Below are 20,500 nucleotides of genomic sequence, written 5' to 3'. Positions count from 1 at the left end.
GAAATATACATAAACATAAAGTTCGTGTAGTCCATACCAAGAATGTGTGTATTGAATAAAGGTGTTCCACTCGTTCGAGATAAGATGTGGCATGACACTGGCATCCTTTATTAATTTTTGAGAAATCGTCGTTAAATGTAATGTTACTTTGTAGTTGCCAAGTCTTCGTAGCTGTACTTTAATTACGTTGAATAGTTAACCAAACCACCTATATGGCTATATCTACATCCGATGGAGACATTGAATACTATTCCATGTAGACTTTAACAGACTTGAAGCTTTCCCATGTTTTTGGCACTACATCTCATATATCCCGCCATCCCGCAACATAGGGAAGGTAATGGCAGAGAGGACCAGCTACTTTTCTCACAAATGTGAAATCTGAAATGTGAGTACTAAGTAGGTGACGCATTTATTTAATGTCGGGGTAGCATTAAATAAGAGATGCCGTATCCTTAAAAGGTGACATCCTAGTTTTAGTGTCTTCATTGTCTTCTTACCAAGTTGAACAGGTTCCCTGATTTGGTAGCACAGCATTCTAAGAGTAATATAACAGTAACCTTAGTTGGAGGGGCTACAATCGAAAATTTAAGCTAATATTTGACTCAATACTTAGAAGAAATTATTTTAATTTGAAAATAAATCATGAATGAGTTATTTGAAGCATCAATAAACAAACAAAAAAACTCCACATTTAGAATAAGGGAAAAGGCAAGTAATGCCTAAAACATGGGAAAATATATCACTTTGGCCAGTGTAAACTTACTCTAGATCAAGAGGGAAAAAAGGTAGAGTAACATCTACGACCGACCAACATTCATCTTGCCTTTCGTTCATTTCTCTCGAGCACACATCGCACAAACTAGAAATATATTGCCAAACAATCAAAAGTAAGCTAATTACAGTGAGAAAATAAAGAATGAGGGGAGGCAGTGACAGTGAAGCTTTGTCAAAATGTAAAAGATGCAAAGAATTCACATACTTCTAATAGGTTCTACAAAATGTTAGGCAGCTGAGAATCCAATCTATGTTGCAATTCCCTGATTTTCAGAGACAACTCTGCCTTCTGTTCCTTGTAGCTCTGGAGCAAGAATTCTTTCCCTTCAATTACCTCTTTCAACTCTCCTACTTGCTTTCTAAGCATCTCGATTCTCTCCTCATCATCCCTTGTTTTCTCAGGGGACTCCAAATTATTCTCCCCATCTAGATGGCCATTTGCATGGCCATTTCTAGCCTCAGCTGGCCAGGCAGCGACGGTGGAAGATTTATCGTGTGGAACACGTCCAACACAGTGATCAGCGATTGCTTTCCTCAGACGTTGGATCTCTCTCTCCGAGTCAAATAACTCTCTGTTTGCAGATTCAAGCTGCATTTGCAAATGAGAAGATAGTCCGAGCTGAGCATTGAGTGAGCTTTGCAATTCAGCTATTTGATCTTGCATCTCTAGGATCATATCATCTCTTCTCTTCAATTGTTGCCGCAGTTTCTGTATGACTTCCCGCTTGCTAAAAATATCGGACCCAGATTCAGATACACATGGAGAATCTGAGCAGTTTGAATGGTGGAATGGCTTCGAAGGCAATTCAAGACGGTCAGGAGAGCATGCCCACATGACACCATTTTCCTTGTTATATTCAGTAGCAGGAACAGTCACCAAAGGGAGGGCACCATCAGATTCACTCAATGTCTGGCCGTTTGGTGGGCACTTAAGTTCCATACGACTTCCAGTTCCTATACAGTCACATATACACAGTAAACAGCACCATTAATATAAGGATAATGGAGAACAAAAAAATGGAACCAGATTCACAAACTACAATCACCAATGCTTGTTTATCCAAAAGAATGTGACTAAGTAATGGTTTTTCCCATAAAATATAATCACTAAATAATGGTTAATGATTCATGTAAGTTTACTGGCATTTCTCACTAAGCAGTCAACTTCAAATCATGGCCATCAACTCATTCACATAATCACATTTAAGAACTTTACGTAGCTTGAAATCTCTGAGCTAGTTGTGTAGTTAGAATGACTTGCTGATAAGACATCTGAAAATACCAAATAAATAATTTTATTCCACTAATGCAACTTTTTTACAACCAACACGTGGTCTACAGATTGCTGAGCTTATTTTGGTTCAGAATATTTCTTGTCCCCAATATTATCTAGAATTTCCATAACATATTAGCATATATATGTTAACAAGTAGGTACCAGAGACAAAGACAAGATGAAAATGAAACAAACAATAGATAAGAGTGAAGAGACGTTTGATGATGAGCATAATAGGATTTTATTAAACTCAAAATAATACAATTAGGCTAACACAGGAAAAGAAGAATATGAGAGACGAGTAGATAAATGAAACAGAGAAAGTGCAGTGAAAATTTCCACAAAATGAACAAACAATATAAGGTAAACTATCCAAGGAGAGACATAATACTATAATTGACCATTCAACACTATGCAAATAAAAATGATCTTTCGAGCATAAATTAAACCTGAATTGCAGCTGAAGCAGCCATGATTATCTTGTGCATGGGAATATCCATTAGACTGCATAAAGCAATCTGGGGATTTCCTCATGTTGAAAGGTTTTCCATTTCCTGAATTTTGAAAACAAAACTATGAAGTTACAATCCATTATACATATCAGTCTCAGACAAAGTACAAAACTATGCAAACTTCATGGGTAAGACCCTGTTTCCCAATTTGGATAAGAGATTATCAAGACAAAGAAAAGCAAAAAACAGAACATGAAATTGAAAAGTTTAAATCCTCCTAACATAACACAGGACATAAGGACCTTTTGGAACACTAGTTGAATTCTGCTTTGGCTTCGAATCAAGTGCCTGCTTCAATTTGTAACCAAGACGAACGGATAATGTACTCAACAAAGCACCGGCAGCAATAAGAATCCAATTAGGCCCTTCAACTTGAGTAGAATGATTTCCTTTTTGAACTCTAGACACCCCACCGTTCTGCGGTTTCATTTTAATCTTAATATGTTAAAAAGACCGAATACAACGTTGTGGGTTGCCCAGGTAAACCCTACAGAAACAGTAACCACCAAAGATTCAGTTTCATTACCAACATTTGAAAACATGAAAAACGTGACTTAACAAAAATTAAACGAAAATAAAACTCATTAGTACATATCTAACAAAAAGATTCCTCGTATCATTCTATCACCACAAAAGAACAAAATTAACCTTCTAAATATTTTATGTAATACATGTAGTTTTGCCCTAAGAACATACCCCCCACCCCCCTCCCTTTTTTTCCAAAACGTTGCCTTCACACCTAAATCCACACAAACTCAGAAAAAAACTTCCCAAATAGATTTTTAATTTTGGGGGTAACATTAAATGCTAGAAACATAGACACTTTTTTAAATTTCAAAAAGTTCATAGAAATAAGAGGAAACTAGAAATCTCAGCACCTTCAGAAGATCTCAACCGTGTGTTCTCCATAAACCCTTCGTCATTTCTTATCCCATTTCCAACCACAAAATTATAACATCGTCGCCGAAACTAGGTCAATTAAAAAAACCACGCTCCACAGAGAAACCAGTGCAAGCTTTCTAAATGCTAAGATTAAAAAACTAAAAACCTAATAAATAGGGAAAAAAAAAAGAAGTAACACATAGCCAAATAAGAAGAAAAAGACAAGGAAAAAAAAAGCAGGATTAGAATAAGAAGTTATACGAAATGAAAAGGAGTGAAACGGAGCTGTACCTCTAGGACCACATGGTGGCGCCGTCGTTGTAAACGGAGAAAAAACGGTGGCGAAAAAGAACGAAGTAAGAAGTGAGAAGGGTTTTCTATTTTTTTTAATTTATTTACTTCTTTTTTTATTGAGAAGAAAAATGTGGAGGGAGTGCGGCTAACGAAGAAAGCCAAAGGAGAGTGTAGAGTGAGAGAGAGAGAAGAAGTGTGGCGTGTTTTTGGTTTTTGTATTGTGTCATTTGTGTTCGGAAAAGTAATATTTGACTGGTACAACAAAGAGAAAAAGAAAATAATAAAAAAAGAATAAATAAAATTAAGAGATAAAATGAAAAATGGAAGATGCGAAAAAGAAGAATATCGTTACAGAAGCTTGGAGGTTAAGAACAATCTCGGCAGTACATACTTATATTTTCTTATACTTTATTGTTTATTCCCTGTGTGACACACACCAGAAGTCCAGAACACATACCCACACATATTTATATAAAATAGTTTAATTTTAATACGTTGATATTAAAATATAAAAAATTATATATTTATTTAATTATATTTATTTTTAGATGATTATTTATATAATTAATATAAAAATAATTATTTTTATTTATGTAATATTATATAATTAGATATGTAGCTAAAATCACGTTACAGTATTAAAATTAAATTTTATATAAAGATATAAAAATATTTTTATGTAAATAAGTATCTAAAATTACAGAATTTAAAAGAATTGTAATTTCTTATGTTCGTGTATTTATGTGAACAATTACCTAAAATATAGAACTTAGAAGAATTGTAATTTCTTATGCGCTCTCTTTTTTGTTTTATGTTGGATCTCAATTTCAATATCTCATGATAGAGACATAAAAAAAATTATCTCATAATACAATTAGAAATAGTACAGATATATCAGACATTAAATAAAAATTGAGCGAAACCATTATTGATTATTGTATGGAATTATGATTAGGAGACTAATGCAAACCCACTTCACTTACTTTATGTTTGTTTTTTAGTTATAAATTATAATAATGTGATGTGATGAAAAGGACATGAAATCCATCCTGTTATTGTTAATTTGTTATTTTTTTTTGTAATTGTTTTGCAAAAGTTGCTTTACGATTATTACCGTATCAATTTTTTTATATAAAGTATATTTTTTATTTGGAACTATTTTTTTAACTAACAATTTTAATAAAATAGTGGATGAACAAAAATTAACAATTTAAATTGTTACGGTAAAAAGAGCAAGATAAATTTGAAAGAGAATAAAATATTAACTCATTAATTAAAAAACTAATTCTCATTATTTTTCTATAAAAAACTATTCCTATAATTCACCCTAAAATTTAAAATATAATAACATGTAAATAAATTAAGTTGGGTTGATTTAGTGATTAGTTTATTAGTCTACTTAAATAAATGTCGAAAATTTGAATTTCACTTTGTGCATGCAGCAACCTATTTTTTAACATTTTCTGCAAGTCATCTGGAATGAAAGTAAATCTTGAAAAGTCCAAAATTTTTTGTTCTAAAAATATGACTGTTCGTAGAAGAGATATTTTTACTAGTGTTTCTTCAATACGTTTTGTTTTGGGCTTAGGAAGATATCTTGGAGTTATCCTTAATCATTCTCGTACTAGTAGGACCTCTTTTCATTCAGTGATTGAAAATGTCAGGAAAAGATTAGCTAATTGAAAAGAAAGACTTCTAAATAAAGCATAGAGACTTTGCCTAATCAATTTTGTTGCAGCATTCATTCATGTATATGATATACAGGTATCCTATTTTTCAAATTGGGTTTGTGATAAATTGTCTTGTATGATGAGATAGTTCCTTTGGAAGGGTCAAGTTGATGGCAAATATCTTTCTCTTGTTAATTGGAAGATGATGGTCACTCCAAAAAAATTTAGTAACTTGGATGTTAGAGATCCTGCATGTGCTAATATATCTTTATTTGGTAAATTGGTTTGACAATTTTTTTATTGTCAGGACAAGCCTTGGATTGCTCTATTGAGGACGAAATATCTGAGGAATGAGGGAGTTTTAGATGGTCCTGTTCCTTGCAACGCTTTTCATGTTTGGAAGAGTATCTCAAAGGCTTTTGGTACATTTAAGGATGTCTTCTCTTGGTGCGTTCGGTCACTTGATCAATTCTTTTGGTTTGACAAGTGGAGTATTGAGGGTCCAATTTCTCAAGATGTCCATTTTGTTCATATATCTGACACTGATTTAACTATTAGAGACGTTTGAAAAGATAGCCAATGAAATCTCCATGTTGTTTTCTCTAACATTAAACAAGATGTCAGACAGCATTTGAATGCTTATAATTCGGATTTGAATGCTGGGGAGAGTTCGAGTTGGGCGTGGGTGTGGCATCTTCTAGACTCTACTCAGGTAGGAGTGGATACAGTTGGTTAGCCAAAATAAAATTTGACTGGAATGAACGTGATAATTAGTTGTGAATATGGCGACTGCATATTCATGAGAAATACAAGTTCTTGATTTGGTTCAATTTCCATAACGCTATTCCTACAGTAGAGTTTTGATTGGATCGTGACTTAGCTTTATCTAGCACTTGTCATTGCCTTGGTGTCAGAGTGGTTCTGAATCCATACTTCATTGTCTTCGGAAATCGGGAATGTCCTAGTGCCAAGGAGATCTAGAACCGTTTAGGCCTGTATTCAAATAACTCGAATTTACGTGATTGGCTCTATAGAGGTGCAAGGAGTGAAGATGTTTTTCTTTTTTTCTCGACCATCTGGTGGATTTGGAGAAGTAGGAATCATGACTTATTTAATACAGATGACTCTCGGAGTGCTAGTAAAGTAGTGAGTTTGATTCGTAGTTCAGTAAGGGAGTTCCACACCATTTTTTGCCATGCATAAATCGTTGTCTCCTCCTTCACTTTGTCTGCATTGGGTTCCACCTCTCATTCATTCTGTTAAATTGAATTGTGATGCTAGTTGTTTTGCTCCTTTTGTGTATGCTGGTTTTGGTTGTATCATTCACAATTTTGATGAATGTTGGTTGAAAGGTTGCATTGGGAAAGTCGAAGTGTACAGTGTTCTTTTTGTTGAATTGTACGTGATTTGGAGAGGTTTACTTCTAGTTTAGGATAGTGAATTTCGTGAGGTTATTTGTGAAACAGACTGTTTAGAAGCCCTTTTCTTGGTAAACCAGAGAATGCTTAGTAATAATATTCCGAAATGAGATTTGACAAAGCATATACAGGAGGTTATGAATTGGAATTGAAGAATCTCAATTCTTTTAATTCAGAGGAATGTGAATCGTGTTGCAGATTATATGGCTAAAGCATCTATTTCTGGTGCGGACATTTGCTTGAATTGGAGTCAACCATGGAGCGAGTTTCAACATCTAATAAATTTAGATATGAATCTAGCCAAATAATTTGATTTTGTCTCTATTTTTTTTTGTTTAGTCACAAAAAAAGTACAGCAACCTATTAATTAACGACAAATTCTTAAATAGAATTTCAATTCACCACAGATTAGTCATTAATCTTCCAAATTAAAAATACCGTGAAAAATAAAAAAACCTTACATGCCAAACAAAATCCACTTAAAAGGAACTTGTGTTGCCAAAAAAAAAAGTGTTTTAACTTTTAAGTTCTAAAATTGCTGCAATAATTTATACAGACAGAAAATAGTTCAGACTAAACTCGAATTTAATTTATACAGACAGAAAATAGTTCAGACATTTTATTGGTGTGAGATATTGATGTGGTGAATATTATTATCTATTTACACATCTTTATTTTATATTTAGTACATCTTATTTATTTATTTTACAACACGTTATTAGCACGAGATTCTGATTAAATTTTAGGAAGACTCAGGTAATAAATTTTTATTATGTCAAAACTCTCTCATCTTGAATTTAATGCTCTTGATATATCTGAAAATAATTATTTACCATAGATACTAAATGCTGAAATCCATCTTGATTCAATATATCTTGGAGATACCATTAAGGCTAAAAATAATGTATCCTAGAAGAATAAAGCTAAAGCCATGATCTTCCTTTGTCGTCATCTTGATGAAGGATTGAAAAATGAATATCTCACATTAAAAGATCTTGCAGATATGTGAAAAGACCTTGAAGAAAGGTACAATCATCAAAAGACGGTAATACTTTCTCAAACCCGGTATGAATGGTCGCGCTTGCGTCTATAGGATTTTAAATCCATAAATAAATATAATTCAGCAATATTTCAAATCACCTCACGAATGAAATTATGTGGAAAAAAGATAAATGATAATGATATGTTAGAGAAAACTTTCTCAACCTTCCATGCCTCGAATTTGCTCCTGCAGCAGCAGTATCGAGAAAAAAGATTTAAAAAATATTTTGAGTTAATTTCTTGCCTTCTTGTTGCTGAACGCAGCAATAAGTTGCTTTTAAAAAATCATGAAGGCCGCCCAGCTGGCGCTGCCCCATTTCCTGAAGCAAATGCGGCAAATCATTACCCCATAAGAGGTAAATAGCAAGGTTTTAGTAGCAAGAAAAATTATGGAAGGAACAAGAATTATATTCAAAAGAAATGACCTCACTAGAAGTGGGATAAAGAAAGAAATAATTGGCAAAATAAATCAATAGAGAATAAGTATTTTCGTTGTGGTGGAAAGAGCCATTGGTCACGTACCTGTCTTATCCCAAGGCACTTAGTCGATCTTTATCAAGCATCTTTGAAAATGATGATAAAGGAAAGGAAACGAATTTCATTTCAAATGATGCTGAAAATTCCACCACTTATTATGATGTATCTGATTTTTTTGAGGATCTTGAAGAAAATATTGGTCATTTGATCAATGATAGAATAGTTTAATATGTGAGATTGTTAATAATTCATGTAAATAAATAATGTAAGAAACTTATTGTTAAGTTTTATTTTCTATGCATCTAAATTTCAAGTATGATGTGTATAAATAATGTTTAATAAAATGTTTATGAATTTCAAAATTACTAAATGTGACAAGTTTTAAAAATAATAATAATAGTGATAATAATAAAATTTTTAGTATATACTATACTTTTTAGAAAAATATTTTCAATCAAGAAAATAATTTTACTGTGCAAATATTTCTACTCGTTTTATTATTATTTGTCTTTGAAGAAAATGGTAAGGATGTATATATATAATGAAGATGTATATGCCTTACGGAGAGTGCAAGTTCGCACACCATTCTCAAAAGTAATATATACTTTACTCATCTTGTGCCAAAATAATAATATGTTAATACTATTATTGACTCAAGTAATGTGATAGAAGGCTCCGGAAGAGCTATAATTTTGTTTCCTGGAGAAACAAAATTCATAATAAGTAATGCACTATTGTCTACTAAGTTTCTAAGGAACTTATTGAGTTTCAAAAATATTCGCCGAAATGGATATCATATTGAAACAATGAATGAGGAAAATCATGAGTACTTATGTATCACAATTCATGATTTAAATAAAAAGGTTATATTAGAAAAGTTACCATCACTTTCATCTGGATTATATTATATCAAGATTAGTGCAATTGAATCACATGCCATTGTAAACCAGAAGTTTACTAACACAAATGAATTCATAACTTGGCACGCCCGATTGGGTCATCCGAGAACAATCATGATAAGGAGAATTATTGAAAACTCCCATGGACATTCACTAAAGAACCAGAAGATTCTTAAAACTAGTGAATTTTGTTGTACTGCATGTTCTGAGGGAAAGTTAATTTTAAGGCCATTACCAGTAAATATTGGATTTGAGTCCTCTGAATTCATAGAAAGGATTCAAGCCGATATATGTGGACCTATTCATCCACCATGTGGATCTTTTAGATATTTTATGATCCTAATAGATGCATCTTTGAGATAGTCACATGTGTGCTTATTGTCTTCTCGCAACCTGGCGTTTGTGAGATTACTAACTCAAGTTATTCGATTAAAAGCACAATTTCCAGAAAATCCAATCAAAGCAATTCATCTTGATAATGCTGGTGAATTTACTTCTCAAGCCTTTGATGCTTATTGTATGGCTAATGGAATAAGTGTTGAACATCCAGTAGCTCATGTTCAGGCATAAAATGGATTAGCAGAATCACTTATTAAACGCCTCCAATTAATTGCTAGACCCTTACTTAGGAGAACAAATCTTCCAACTTCGACTTGGGGCATGCTATTTTACATGCCGCAACACTTATTCGTTTGAGGCCAACGAGTTACTATCAGTCTCTCCTATGTAATTAGCTTTTGGCCAGTAGCCAAATGTTTCCCATTTAAGAATACTCGGGTGTGCGATATATGTTCCCATTGCACCACCTTCTCGCACCAAAATGGGACCCAAAAAAAATTGGGGATATATGTTAGATATGATTTTCTCTCTATAGTAAGGTATCTTGAGATACAAATTGGGGATGAATTTAAATCCCGATTTGCGGATTGTCATTTTGATGAATCAAAATTTTCAATATTAGGGGGGAGAGAATAAGCTTCTTGAAAAGAAACTTAATTGGAATGCATCATCCTTGATGCATTTGGATCCTCGATCAGGGCAATGTGAACTAAAAGTTTAAAAGATTATACATTTGTAAAGAATAACAAATGAATTGCCTGATGTATTTTCCGATATAAAGAGGATAATCAAATCTTATATACCAGTGAAAAATGGCCTAATTCGAATTGATGTCCCAGTCGGACAAATTGCCACTGAAACAAAATCACGCCAGAAGCATGGCAGAACTGTCGGTTCCAAAGACAAAAATTCTCAAAAAATAAAAGAGGTAAATACTATTCCTGTTGAAAAAGACATAGTAAAGATACATGTAGTTGTCCAAAATTCTGATATAGTTTTAACGCCAAAAGACATTTAGGTACCTGAAAATTGTGAAAATGACGAGATCTCGATAAATTATATCTTTACAGGAGAAAAATGGGACCGAAATAAGACAATTGTCAATGAAATATTTGCATATAATGTGGCACTAAATATAATGTATGAAAGTAAGGATCTTGAGCAAAGATCAGTCAAAGAACGTCGACAAAGAAATGATTGGCCGAAATGGAAAGAAGTCATGAAAGCTGAGCTAGACTCACTTGCAAAACGTGAAGTCTTTGAACCTATAGTCCGTACACCAGAAGATGTAAAACCTGTTGGACACCGATAGGTATTTGTGAGAAAACGAAATGCGAAAAATGATGTTGTGCACTACAAAGCTCGACTTGTAGCACAAGGTTTTTCACAAAGGCTCAGTATAGATTATGAAAAAACATATTCCCCTGTAGTGGATGCAATAACATTGCGTTATTTGGTCAATTTATCCGCATATCATAAACTACATATGCATTTAATGGATGTGGTAACATCCTATTTATACGGATCATTAGATCGTAATATCTATATGAAAGTCCCTAAAGGACTAAAAATATCTGAACCATCCAATGAATATTCACAAGGATTATACTCAGTTAAATTGTAAAGATCTTTATATGGTCTGAAGCAATCTGAATGCAATGTGGTATAATCGTCTTATTGAGTATCTGACAAAAAATGGATTCAAGAATGATGATATCTGCCCATGTGTTTTCATAAAAAAATATGCATCTGGGTTCATTATAATTGTTGTGTACGTTGATGATTTGAATATCATTGGAACTCTTGAAGAAATTCCAACTATTATAAAAACTCTAAAAGAAGAGTTTGAGATGAAAGATATTGAAAAGACTAAATTTTGTCTCGACCTACAGATCGAGTATACAAAAAATGGGATCTTCATTCATCAAACGACATACACAGAAAAGATCTTGAAGATATTTTATATGGATAAGTCACATCCATTTAGTACCCTAATGATCGTAAGGTCTTTGGATGTGGAAAATGATCAATTTTGTCCTAAAGAAGAAAATGAAGATATCATTGGTTCTGAAGTACCATATCTTAGTGCCATTGGAGCGCTAATGTATCTTGCTAATAATACACGACCCGATATATCATTTGCTGTGAATTTACTAGCAAGGTATAGTTCCTCTCCAACCAAAAGATATTAGAATGGAATCAAACAAATCTTTCGATATCTTCATGGAACGGTTGATATGGAACTATTTTACCCATATGCATTCAAGTCACAATTAGTTGGTTATGCTGACGTTGGATACTTGTCTGATCCACACAAAGGGAGATCTCAAACAGGATACCTGTTCACATATGGTGGTACAGCTATATCATGGAAGTCCACGAAACAGACGATAGCAGCAACCTCCTCTAATCATGCTGAAATACTAGCGATACATGAAGCAAATCGCGAGTGTTTTTGGATCAGGAGTTTGATCCAATATATTCTGTCATCATGTGGACTGATTAACCATAAGATAGCTCCAACTGTCCTGTTTGAAGATAATACAGCATGCATTGCTCAACTTAAGGGTGGATACATCAAAGGTGACAAAACAAAGCATATTTCTCCCAAATTCTTCTTCACTCATGATCTTCAAAATCAAGGGACAATTGATGTCCAACAAATCCGCTCAAGTGACAATTTGGCAGACTTATTCACAAAGTCACTTCCAAAATCCTCCTTTAATTTGAAAGATTAGTACATAAGATTGGAATGCGTTAATTTCGAGACATTAAATGATGTCGATAAGAGGAGGAGACTGTACTCTTTTTTCTTGGTCAGATTTTTTCTATTGGGTTTTCTTGACAAGGTTTTTAATGAGGCAGTCCCTATCAGTCTATCACAAAGGATATTGTACTCTTTTTCCTTCACTAAGATTTTTTTTACTAGATTTTTCTTTAGTAAAGTTTTAATGAGTCATATTCTTAAATGGTCATTTAAGGGAGAGTGTTGTGATAAGATAGCCTGAAGTAGATGCCCATTTTCCGTAAGGCTCAAGTTTTCAAGAGGAATCATGTTTAATGAAGTTTAAAAACAATGACCCTATATGCCTATAAATAGAGAGTCTGATATGAAGCAATACACAAAGTTGGCACTGGATTCGATGGTCCCAGAACGTTTGGACCATTAAATGGTCCTATAACAAAACATATTTTTTAAGTTCTTTTAACAACTGCGACATAGTCCTTTAACTAATGTTAATTACAAATTAACCCCATATATTTTATTTAATTATAAAAATTATTTTTTTATTTTATAAATTATTATTTTATCAATCATCTATTATATTTATTAACATTCAAAAACAAAAACAATAACAAATTAGATCTTCCATTGATCGTAATAAAGCTTTTGGTCATTCCAATGGATTAAAAGTTTATATTTGATCCGTGACGTTCGTCCAGGGCCGCGAAATCGTGTTTCCTTAAAATCCAATCGATTGGATTATCAAAACAATTGATTGAATTATAACTCAATCGAGTGGATTACATTGTATCACAAAATAATCGATTGAAAAATGTAAGGCAGCATGGTTTTCGCATAAATCAATCGATTGGTCATATGACTCAATCGATTGAATGATGAATAAAAAGTGGATTTTTGTAATTCAATTGATTGCTTCTACTACCCAATCGATTGAATGCTTGAAAACAACCTGAGGTCTCACAATTCAATCGATTAGTTGTGTTATCCAATCGATTGAATTCACCAAAACAACATAAATTTTTCAAAATCAATCAATTGGTTGTAAGTGAATTCCTCATCTACCGCAATAATTGGTTGGGAGAGTTCGGAGAAAAATCGAGACATATATTCAGCGATTAATTCCCAACCAATAAAGGTTACTAAACATCGTCAAAATAATTGAATACAAATAGATGATACTCTAAAGCAATTTAATGCAAAAGGATTCTTATCGAGTGTATGTTAAAGATTTAAAGTCAATTTATCATGCCTAAATTCGTCAATGAGAGCTTCATTGGTTCATGAGAATGTGATTTGAGAAAAGTTAGAAAGTTAAAATGGAAGATTGAATTTTGAAAAATCCATCTTGTTTTGGTGAATTTAATGAATTGGATAACACAATCAACCAATTGAATTGTGAGACCTCAGGTTATTTTCAAACATTCAATTGATTGGGTAGTAGAAGAATAGTAGAAGCAATCGATTGAATTACAAAAATTCATTTTTTATTCATCGTTCAATCGATTGGGTCATATGACCAATCGATTGATTTATGCAAAAACTATACTGCCTTACATTTTTCAATCGATTGTTTTAATAATCCAATCGATTGAATTTCAAGAAAACACGATTTTGCGGTCCTGGACGAACGTCACGGATCAAATATAAACTTTTAATCTATTGGAATGGCCAAAAGCTTTATTATGATTAATAAAAGATCTAATTCGTTATTGTTTTTGTTTTTTATTGTTAATAAACATAATAGATGATTGATAAAATAATAATTTATAAAATAAAAAATAGTTTTTATAATTAAATAAAATATATGGGGTAATTTGTAATTAACATTAGTTAAAAAACTATATCGCAGTTGTTTGATCATTTAATGGTCCAAAGGTCTGGAACCATCGAATCCAGTACTCACAGAGTTACTGTAATAACAAACATTCTTATATCTCTCTCTTTTTATACTCTATAATATTATAAATTCTCTTTAATTCTCTCTTCTCTCTCTGAGTGTTAGTATATAAGTGTTAATATATATTTAATATTAATACATTTTATTAGTGTGAGATATTGATGTGGTGAATATTATTATTTATTTACACATTTTTATTTTATATTTAGTACATTTTATTTATTTATTTTACAAAAACAAACTTTATTTGTGGCTAATTTTTCGGTCGACCGTAAAATAATTAAAACGAGCGTTTTTAAGAATAAATAAATTACCACATAAAGCAAAACATTAGAAAAAGAAATTTCATTCAATAAATGAATACATTAATATATGTTATGCTTAGAACAAAATTAANTATATTATGAGTAATTTTAATATATAAATAATTTTTTTGATATATATTTAGTGTCATTATTTATCTCAATAGGATATCCAAAATATTTCTGCAGAACCATCCAAAAATAAATTAAAAGCATTATAGGAAATTAGGAATAATATCAGGGAAAAAATAGAAAAAGTATTAATGTCTTCATTGTTCATATCATAAGCTTCTGTGCCAATGCAAATTGCCTGATAGGTTCATATAAGTAAAGTGATAAGAAAAGAAAAAGAGTCACTGGGGTTAAAATTAAAAAGTATTTCCGTATATATTGGATTGTGCCTGAAACATCAACTTTACTTTTTTTTTTTTCTTTTGGCGAGGCATATGAACAGATTTTGCGTGTTAGTTACTATAGTTAGCACCATGTTTTGAGTGATAAAGAATAAAAATGGTAAAAGTTTAACAGAGCCTTCTGGGATTTATCTAGTTTTGACGGTTATCAACAAAATCAGAATTTAGTGCTGATATTATTTATAATGCACCATTAGATTAGATAAGATTATATACTAAATAAGTTACCAATTTGCATAAATTCCCTCAGCTAATCATTAATTTGACTATTTTATACTGATATTAGCTAGCAGGGAAATTCTTTTTTCTACAAAGAGCAGCAAAATCAAAGCATATTCAACTATTCAAGTGTAGATGGAAACAGATTTAAAAAATTAAGCAATCTCAGCTTTTGACATATCATTGAGGCAATTTATACATCAAATGTTGTGTCTTCTCAATGATTTTTATGGTAATAGCGACCCTAGAAGTTATAAAAAAAAAAAAACCCTCTTCTACTCTTCTATTTTGATTTTTGGTGTAATGTAATTTTAGAGATAAATTTAAATTGATCTAAATTAAATATGTTATTCAGTTCAATTTAAATTTAAAATTAATTGAATTTATTTTTTAAAATTAATCTAATCTAATTCAAATTGCACAAATACACTATAATATTATTATTATATTTAAAATTTTATTTATAATATATTCAATTTGTTATATATTTTTATGTTATTTATGTATTATTATTTAATAAATATTATATAAATTCAAAATGAAATTTATTTATTTATTTTAATTAATATATAATTTTTTTTATTGTTATGTTATTATTAATTTTTTAAAAAATTATTAAGAATTATTATATATATTTAATTTTTTAATTTATAAAATTACAAATTTAATCCAATCCAAAATTACTTGAAATTGGATTAATTTTTTTTTAAAAAATCATTCGATCCAAATTGAATAGAAAACACACTAACTGCAGTGGTGATTGAGTGAAATGCACTGTGCTCATGCAGGACCTAACAACCTCATTTTTTTGTCTATTAAGTAGTGTTTGGAGGAGTGACAGATATAAAAAGATTGAGACTGAAAGATAAAAACTATGAGACAGAGATTGAAATAAATTGTAATATTCTGTTTGGTGTAAACTGGGAGACAGAAATTGAAATAAGAATGAAATTTTAATTTAATTTGTACAAAGGATAAAATTGAAATTAATTAATTAAAATGAAGATATTTTAGGTATAAAATATTATCAAAGTTTCAGTCTTAATCTTTAAAAATTTTAGTTTTCTGTGTCCTACTTTTTGAGGTACTGAAATACTGAAATTTTGAAGATAGAGACATAAATTTTAGTACCAATCTCTAAATCAACAAACATGATATTAAGTCTCAATCTTTTTGCTTCTGTTTCAGTATTTTAAAACAAACGTTACCCTACATTTGATTTTTTTTTTTTTTGTTCGTGTGAGACTTGTTTTATAGTTCCCTTAATAATTATAGGCTATTTTGAGCTAATTTTGTGTTGTTTTTCAATTTCTTTTTCATTCTAATAATTAGTGTCAAACTATACAAAAATATGGATGTTATTTAAACTCTGTTTTCTTAATTTGAAGCGTTATAAATATTGCAAGTTGTCCTTGCTCCTTACGACAAAAGGCGGCAATGCGATTGGAGGAAGGAAACTCCTAAAGGAAGGAACAAATTTGGCAAGTTAGTGGCTGGCTACATTAATAAGTGTAAGATTGGTCAACGATGACATTTGGATTTTGCTAAGTGAAATTTTTAAAAGGCCAATTCTACCCATGCTGTTTATCAATTAGTATCAAATTTTTTACCAAATTTATTTTTTGGATAAATATTGTCTTGAACCCTAAAATTTAAAGTCAAAATTAAATTCATTTTCAGCGTTATTTTAGATTTAAAACCGTCTCTAACATTATTTTTTGTATTAAAATCATCCTTTTGAACTTTTTACGGATAAAAATATTTTTTACCATCATCTTTACTATCACCACTATCTCTCTTACTCCCATCAAATACCAATAATCAGATTCAAGAATACAATATTCAATACCAATAATAACACATTATTCAAATTCAAAAATAACAACATCAAATTCAACAACAAAATCAACACACAATAACAATGAAATCAGAAAAATAACTGAAGCAGAAACAGGCGCAGAAAAGAAGTAAAATCAGAAGCAGAAACAGATGCAAAAGCCGAATCAAAAGCAAAAACTAAATCGAAAACAGAAGCCGAAGCAGACACAAAAGCAAAAGCAGAAGCAAAAGCCGAATCGGAAGCAAGGGCGAGTCGCGGTGCTGGCGAGGGAGAATCACGGTGCTGCAAGGGCGACAGTGAATCGCAGCGCTACGAGGGTGACGGCCAGGCACGACGAGCCTTCCTTCTCTCTGAGTCTCTACTTCTCTTTTTCTCTCTCCTGGAGATGTCAATGAGAAGAAGGGGTTGTGATGAACACCCTCTCATCTTCTCTTCTCCCTTCCCCCTTCTCCCTCTTCCTTTTTCCTCCATCCCTCGGTGTTCTTTTCTTTTTTTTTTTATTTTATATTTTTTTTTAGGAATTTAATTTTGACCTTAAATTTTAGGGATTAAAATAATACTTATTTTTTTATTTTTTATATTAAAATTCAAATATTTAAAATTTATTAATTTTTTTAATTTTAAATTAAATATTAACTATTTTTAATTTTTGTTACATTAGACATCAAATTTTTAGATCCCATAACAAATTTTTTAGCATCCATTCCTGTCTATCATATCTAGGTATCCTATTTTTTAAATTGAGTTTGCGATAAATTGTCTTCTATAATGAGACAGTTCCTTTAAAAGGGTCGAGTTGATGGCAGAGGTCTTTCTCTTGTTAATTGGAGAATGATGGTCACTCCAAAAAAATTTGATGGCTTGGGTGTTAAAGATCTTGCATGTGCTAATATATCTTTACTTGATAAATTGGTTTGATAACTTTTTCATTATTAGGACAAATCTTGGGTTACTCTATTGAGGACGAAATATCTAAGGAATGAGGGGGTTTTAGATGGCCTTGTTCCTTGTAACGCTTCTCATGTTTGGAAGAGTATCTCAAAAGCTTTTGATACACTTAAAGATGCCTTCTCTTGGTGCATTGGTCACTTGATCAATCTTTTGGATTTGACAAGTGGAGTATTGAGGGTCCAATTGCTCAAGATGTCCCTTTTGTTCATATATTTGACTCTAATTTAACCATTAGAGATATTTGAAAAGATGGCCAATAGAATCTCTATGATGTTTTCTCTAACATTCCAAAAAATGTTAGACAACGTTTGAATGCTTATAATCCGAATCTGAATACTAGGGAGAGTTCGGGTTGGGCGTGGGGTGTGACATCTTCCAGACTCTACTTAGCTAGGAGTGAATACAGTTGGTTAGCCAAAAAAAAGTTTGACTGGAATGAGCGTGATAATTGATTGTGGGTATGACGACTGCATATTCTTGAGAAGTACAAATTCCTTATTTGGCCCAGTCTTCATAACACTATTTTTACGGCAGAGTTTTGATTGGATCGTGGCTTGGCTTTATCTAGCACTTATCATCGGTATCATAATGGTTATGAATCTATATTTCATTGTCTTTGGGAATGTCCCAATGACAAGGAGATCTATAACCTTTTAGGCCTGTATTCAGATAACTCGGATTTACGTGATTGACTCTACAGATGTGCAACGAGCGGAGATATTTTTCTTTTCTTCTCGACCATCTGATGGATTTGGAGAAGCAGGAATCATGACTTATTTAATATAGATAACCTTAGAGTGCTAGTAAAGTGGTGAGTTTGATTCGTAATTCAGTAAGAGAGTTCCACACCATTTTTGTTATGCATCAATCTCTGTCTCCTCCTTTACTTTGTTTGCATTGGGTTCCACCTCCCATTCATTCTATTAAATTGAATTGTGATGCTAGTTGTTTTGTTTCTTTTGGCTATGCTGGTTGTGGTGTATCATTCACAATTCTGATGGATATTGGTTGAAAAGTTGCACTTGAAAAGTCAAAGTGTGCAGTGTTCTTTTTGCTGAATTGTATGCGATTTGGAGAGATTTACTTCTATCTCGGGATAGTGAATTTTGTGAGGTTATTTGTGAAGTAGACTGTTTAAAAATCATTTTCTTGATAAACCAAAAAATGTTTGATAATGATATTTTGAAATGGGATTTGACAAAGCATATACATGAGGTTATGAATTGGAGTTGAAGAGTCTCTATTCTTTTAATTCAGAAGAATGCAAATAATGTTGCAAGTTATATGGCTAAAGCAACTACTTCTGGCACAGACAATTACTCTCATTGAAGTCAATCATAGAATAAACTTGAACATCTAATAAATTTAAATATAAATCTAACCAATTAATTTGATTTTATTTTTATTTTTTTCTTTTTTTTTGTTTGGTCACCAAAAAATAACAAATACTCTTTAAAAATGCTTTCTTCCAATTTTCTATCAATTATGAGCTTATGTCTTTATGACCCTCATGTTTCATCATGAGTGGCCTTCATGTGCACTTTTTTTGGTTGACTCTTCATGTGCACATTTGTGTTTCAACTAATAAATTTGGAAAAAAAAAAGGAATTTTGGACGCTCCATTAATTAACTTATTTTATTTTATTTTTTAGCATTGTATGATATCCTCAAAACGCCAATTCAAATTGGAGACGACAGATATTGGTTTGGGAAGCCAACGCAAAAGGACATGCTCAATTCAGTTGGCATTAGTGCGAACTGCTAACAATCTGTTATGGACCTTATGGTACAAAAAATAATAAATAAATAAAATTAGAAAAAGAAAAGAAAAATGCTTGAAGTGCAATGTGGTGAACTCCATCCAAAATTAAGTTTACAGTAAATAATTAATTCTGCATATCTTATATGATTTTAACTATTTTCCATAATAGTTTTTATTAAAAGTAATAAGTGATAGGTATTTTTTTCCACTTACATTTACTATTTATTTGGATTTAATTTATCATAAAATTATTCTTTTCACAAATTTAAGTTAATAGAAGAAGACAAAAGTGGCTGTAAGTGAAGCAAGAACAAGAGCATATGAGGGTCTCTACCAGTCTTTGGACACGAAAGAAGGAGAAAAAGGTATATATAGAATTGCAAAGAGCCGGGAAAGAAGAACGAGAGATTTGGATCAGGTTAAGTGCATAAAGGATAAGGATGGAGAGGTGTTGGCTCAAGAGGAGAAGATTAATGAAAGGTGGAAGAGCTACTTCTACGAGTTATTTAATGAGGGACAGAAGACTCTTCCGAGCCTTGGTCGATTATGCACAAGGGAAGAAGATCAAAACTTGGACTACTATCGAAGGATTCGAGACTTCGAGGTAAAAGAGGCTCTAAAGCAGATGAAAAATGGCAGGGTAGTAGGACCTGATAATATCCCGATTGAGGTTTGGAAGGGTCTTGGAGGAAAAGGCATCAACTGGTTAACCAAGCTTTTTAATGAGATTTTAAGGTCAAAGAAGATGCCTGATGAGTGGAGAAAGAGCACCTTGGTACCTATCTA

The 20,500-nt window shown here is 31.9% G+C and overlaps 1 protein-coding gene across 2 annotated transcripts; it reads right to left on the bottom strand.

Annotated features, from left to right (window-relative positions):
* Nucleotides 1-670: 670 nt before the first annotated feature.
* On the bottom strand, nucleotides 671-3,999 carry LOC107477388 (uncharacterized). Of its 2 annotated transcripts, XM_016097391.3 has the most exons (5): nucleotides 3,738-3,999; nucleotides 3,443-3,612; nucleotides 2,807-3,051; nucleotides 2,502-2,606; nucleotides 671-1,731 (listed from the first exon to the last, which is right to left on the bottom strand). In XM_016097391.3, the coding sequence occupies exons 3-5, from the start codon at nucleotides 2,991-2,993 to the stop codon at nucleotides 995-997; spliced, it is 1,029 nt and encodes a 342-aa protein (XP_015952877.1). In that variant the 5' UTR covers nucleotides 2,994-3,051; nucleotides 3,443-3,612; nucleotides 3,738-3,999; the 3' UTR covers nucleotides 671-994. The 2 variants fall into 2 exon arrangements, with proteins under 2 accessions (XP_015952877.1, XP_015952876.1); XM_016097390.3 differs by lacking the exon at nucleotides 3,443-3,612 and having other exon boundaries at nucleotides 3,738-3,998.
* Between the last annotated feature and the right edge of the window lie 16,501 nt (nucleotides 4,000-20,500).

This window comes from Arachis duranensis, chromosome 3 (genome assembly GCF_000817695.3).
Source record: "Arachis duranensis cultivar V14167 chromosome 3, aradu.V14167.gnm2.J7QH, whole genome shotgun sequence".
Lineage (NCBI taxonomy): Eukaryota > Viridiplantae > Streptophyta > Magnoliopsida > Fabales > Fabaceae > Arachis > Arachis duranensis.
The sequence above is the reverse complement of the archived record's forward strand: the minus strand, read 5'-3'. Positions and strand labels throughout refer to the sequence as shown.

Coding starts and splice junctions, on each gene's coding strand:
- LOC107477388 (XM_016097391.3), bottom strand. CDS start 2,993: ATGAAACCGCAGAACGGTGGGGTGTCTAGAGTTCAAAAAGGAAATCAT. Junction 2,607..2,806: donor TTCAACTAGTGTTCCAAAAG/GTCCTTATGTCC, acceptor TTCAAAATTCAG/GAAATGGAAAACCTTTCAAC. Junction 1,732..2,501: donor CTGCTTCAGCTGCAATTCAG/GTTTAATTTATG, acceptor GTGACTGTATAG/GAACTGGAAGTCGTATGGAA.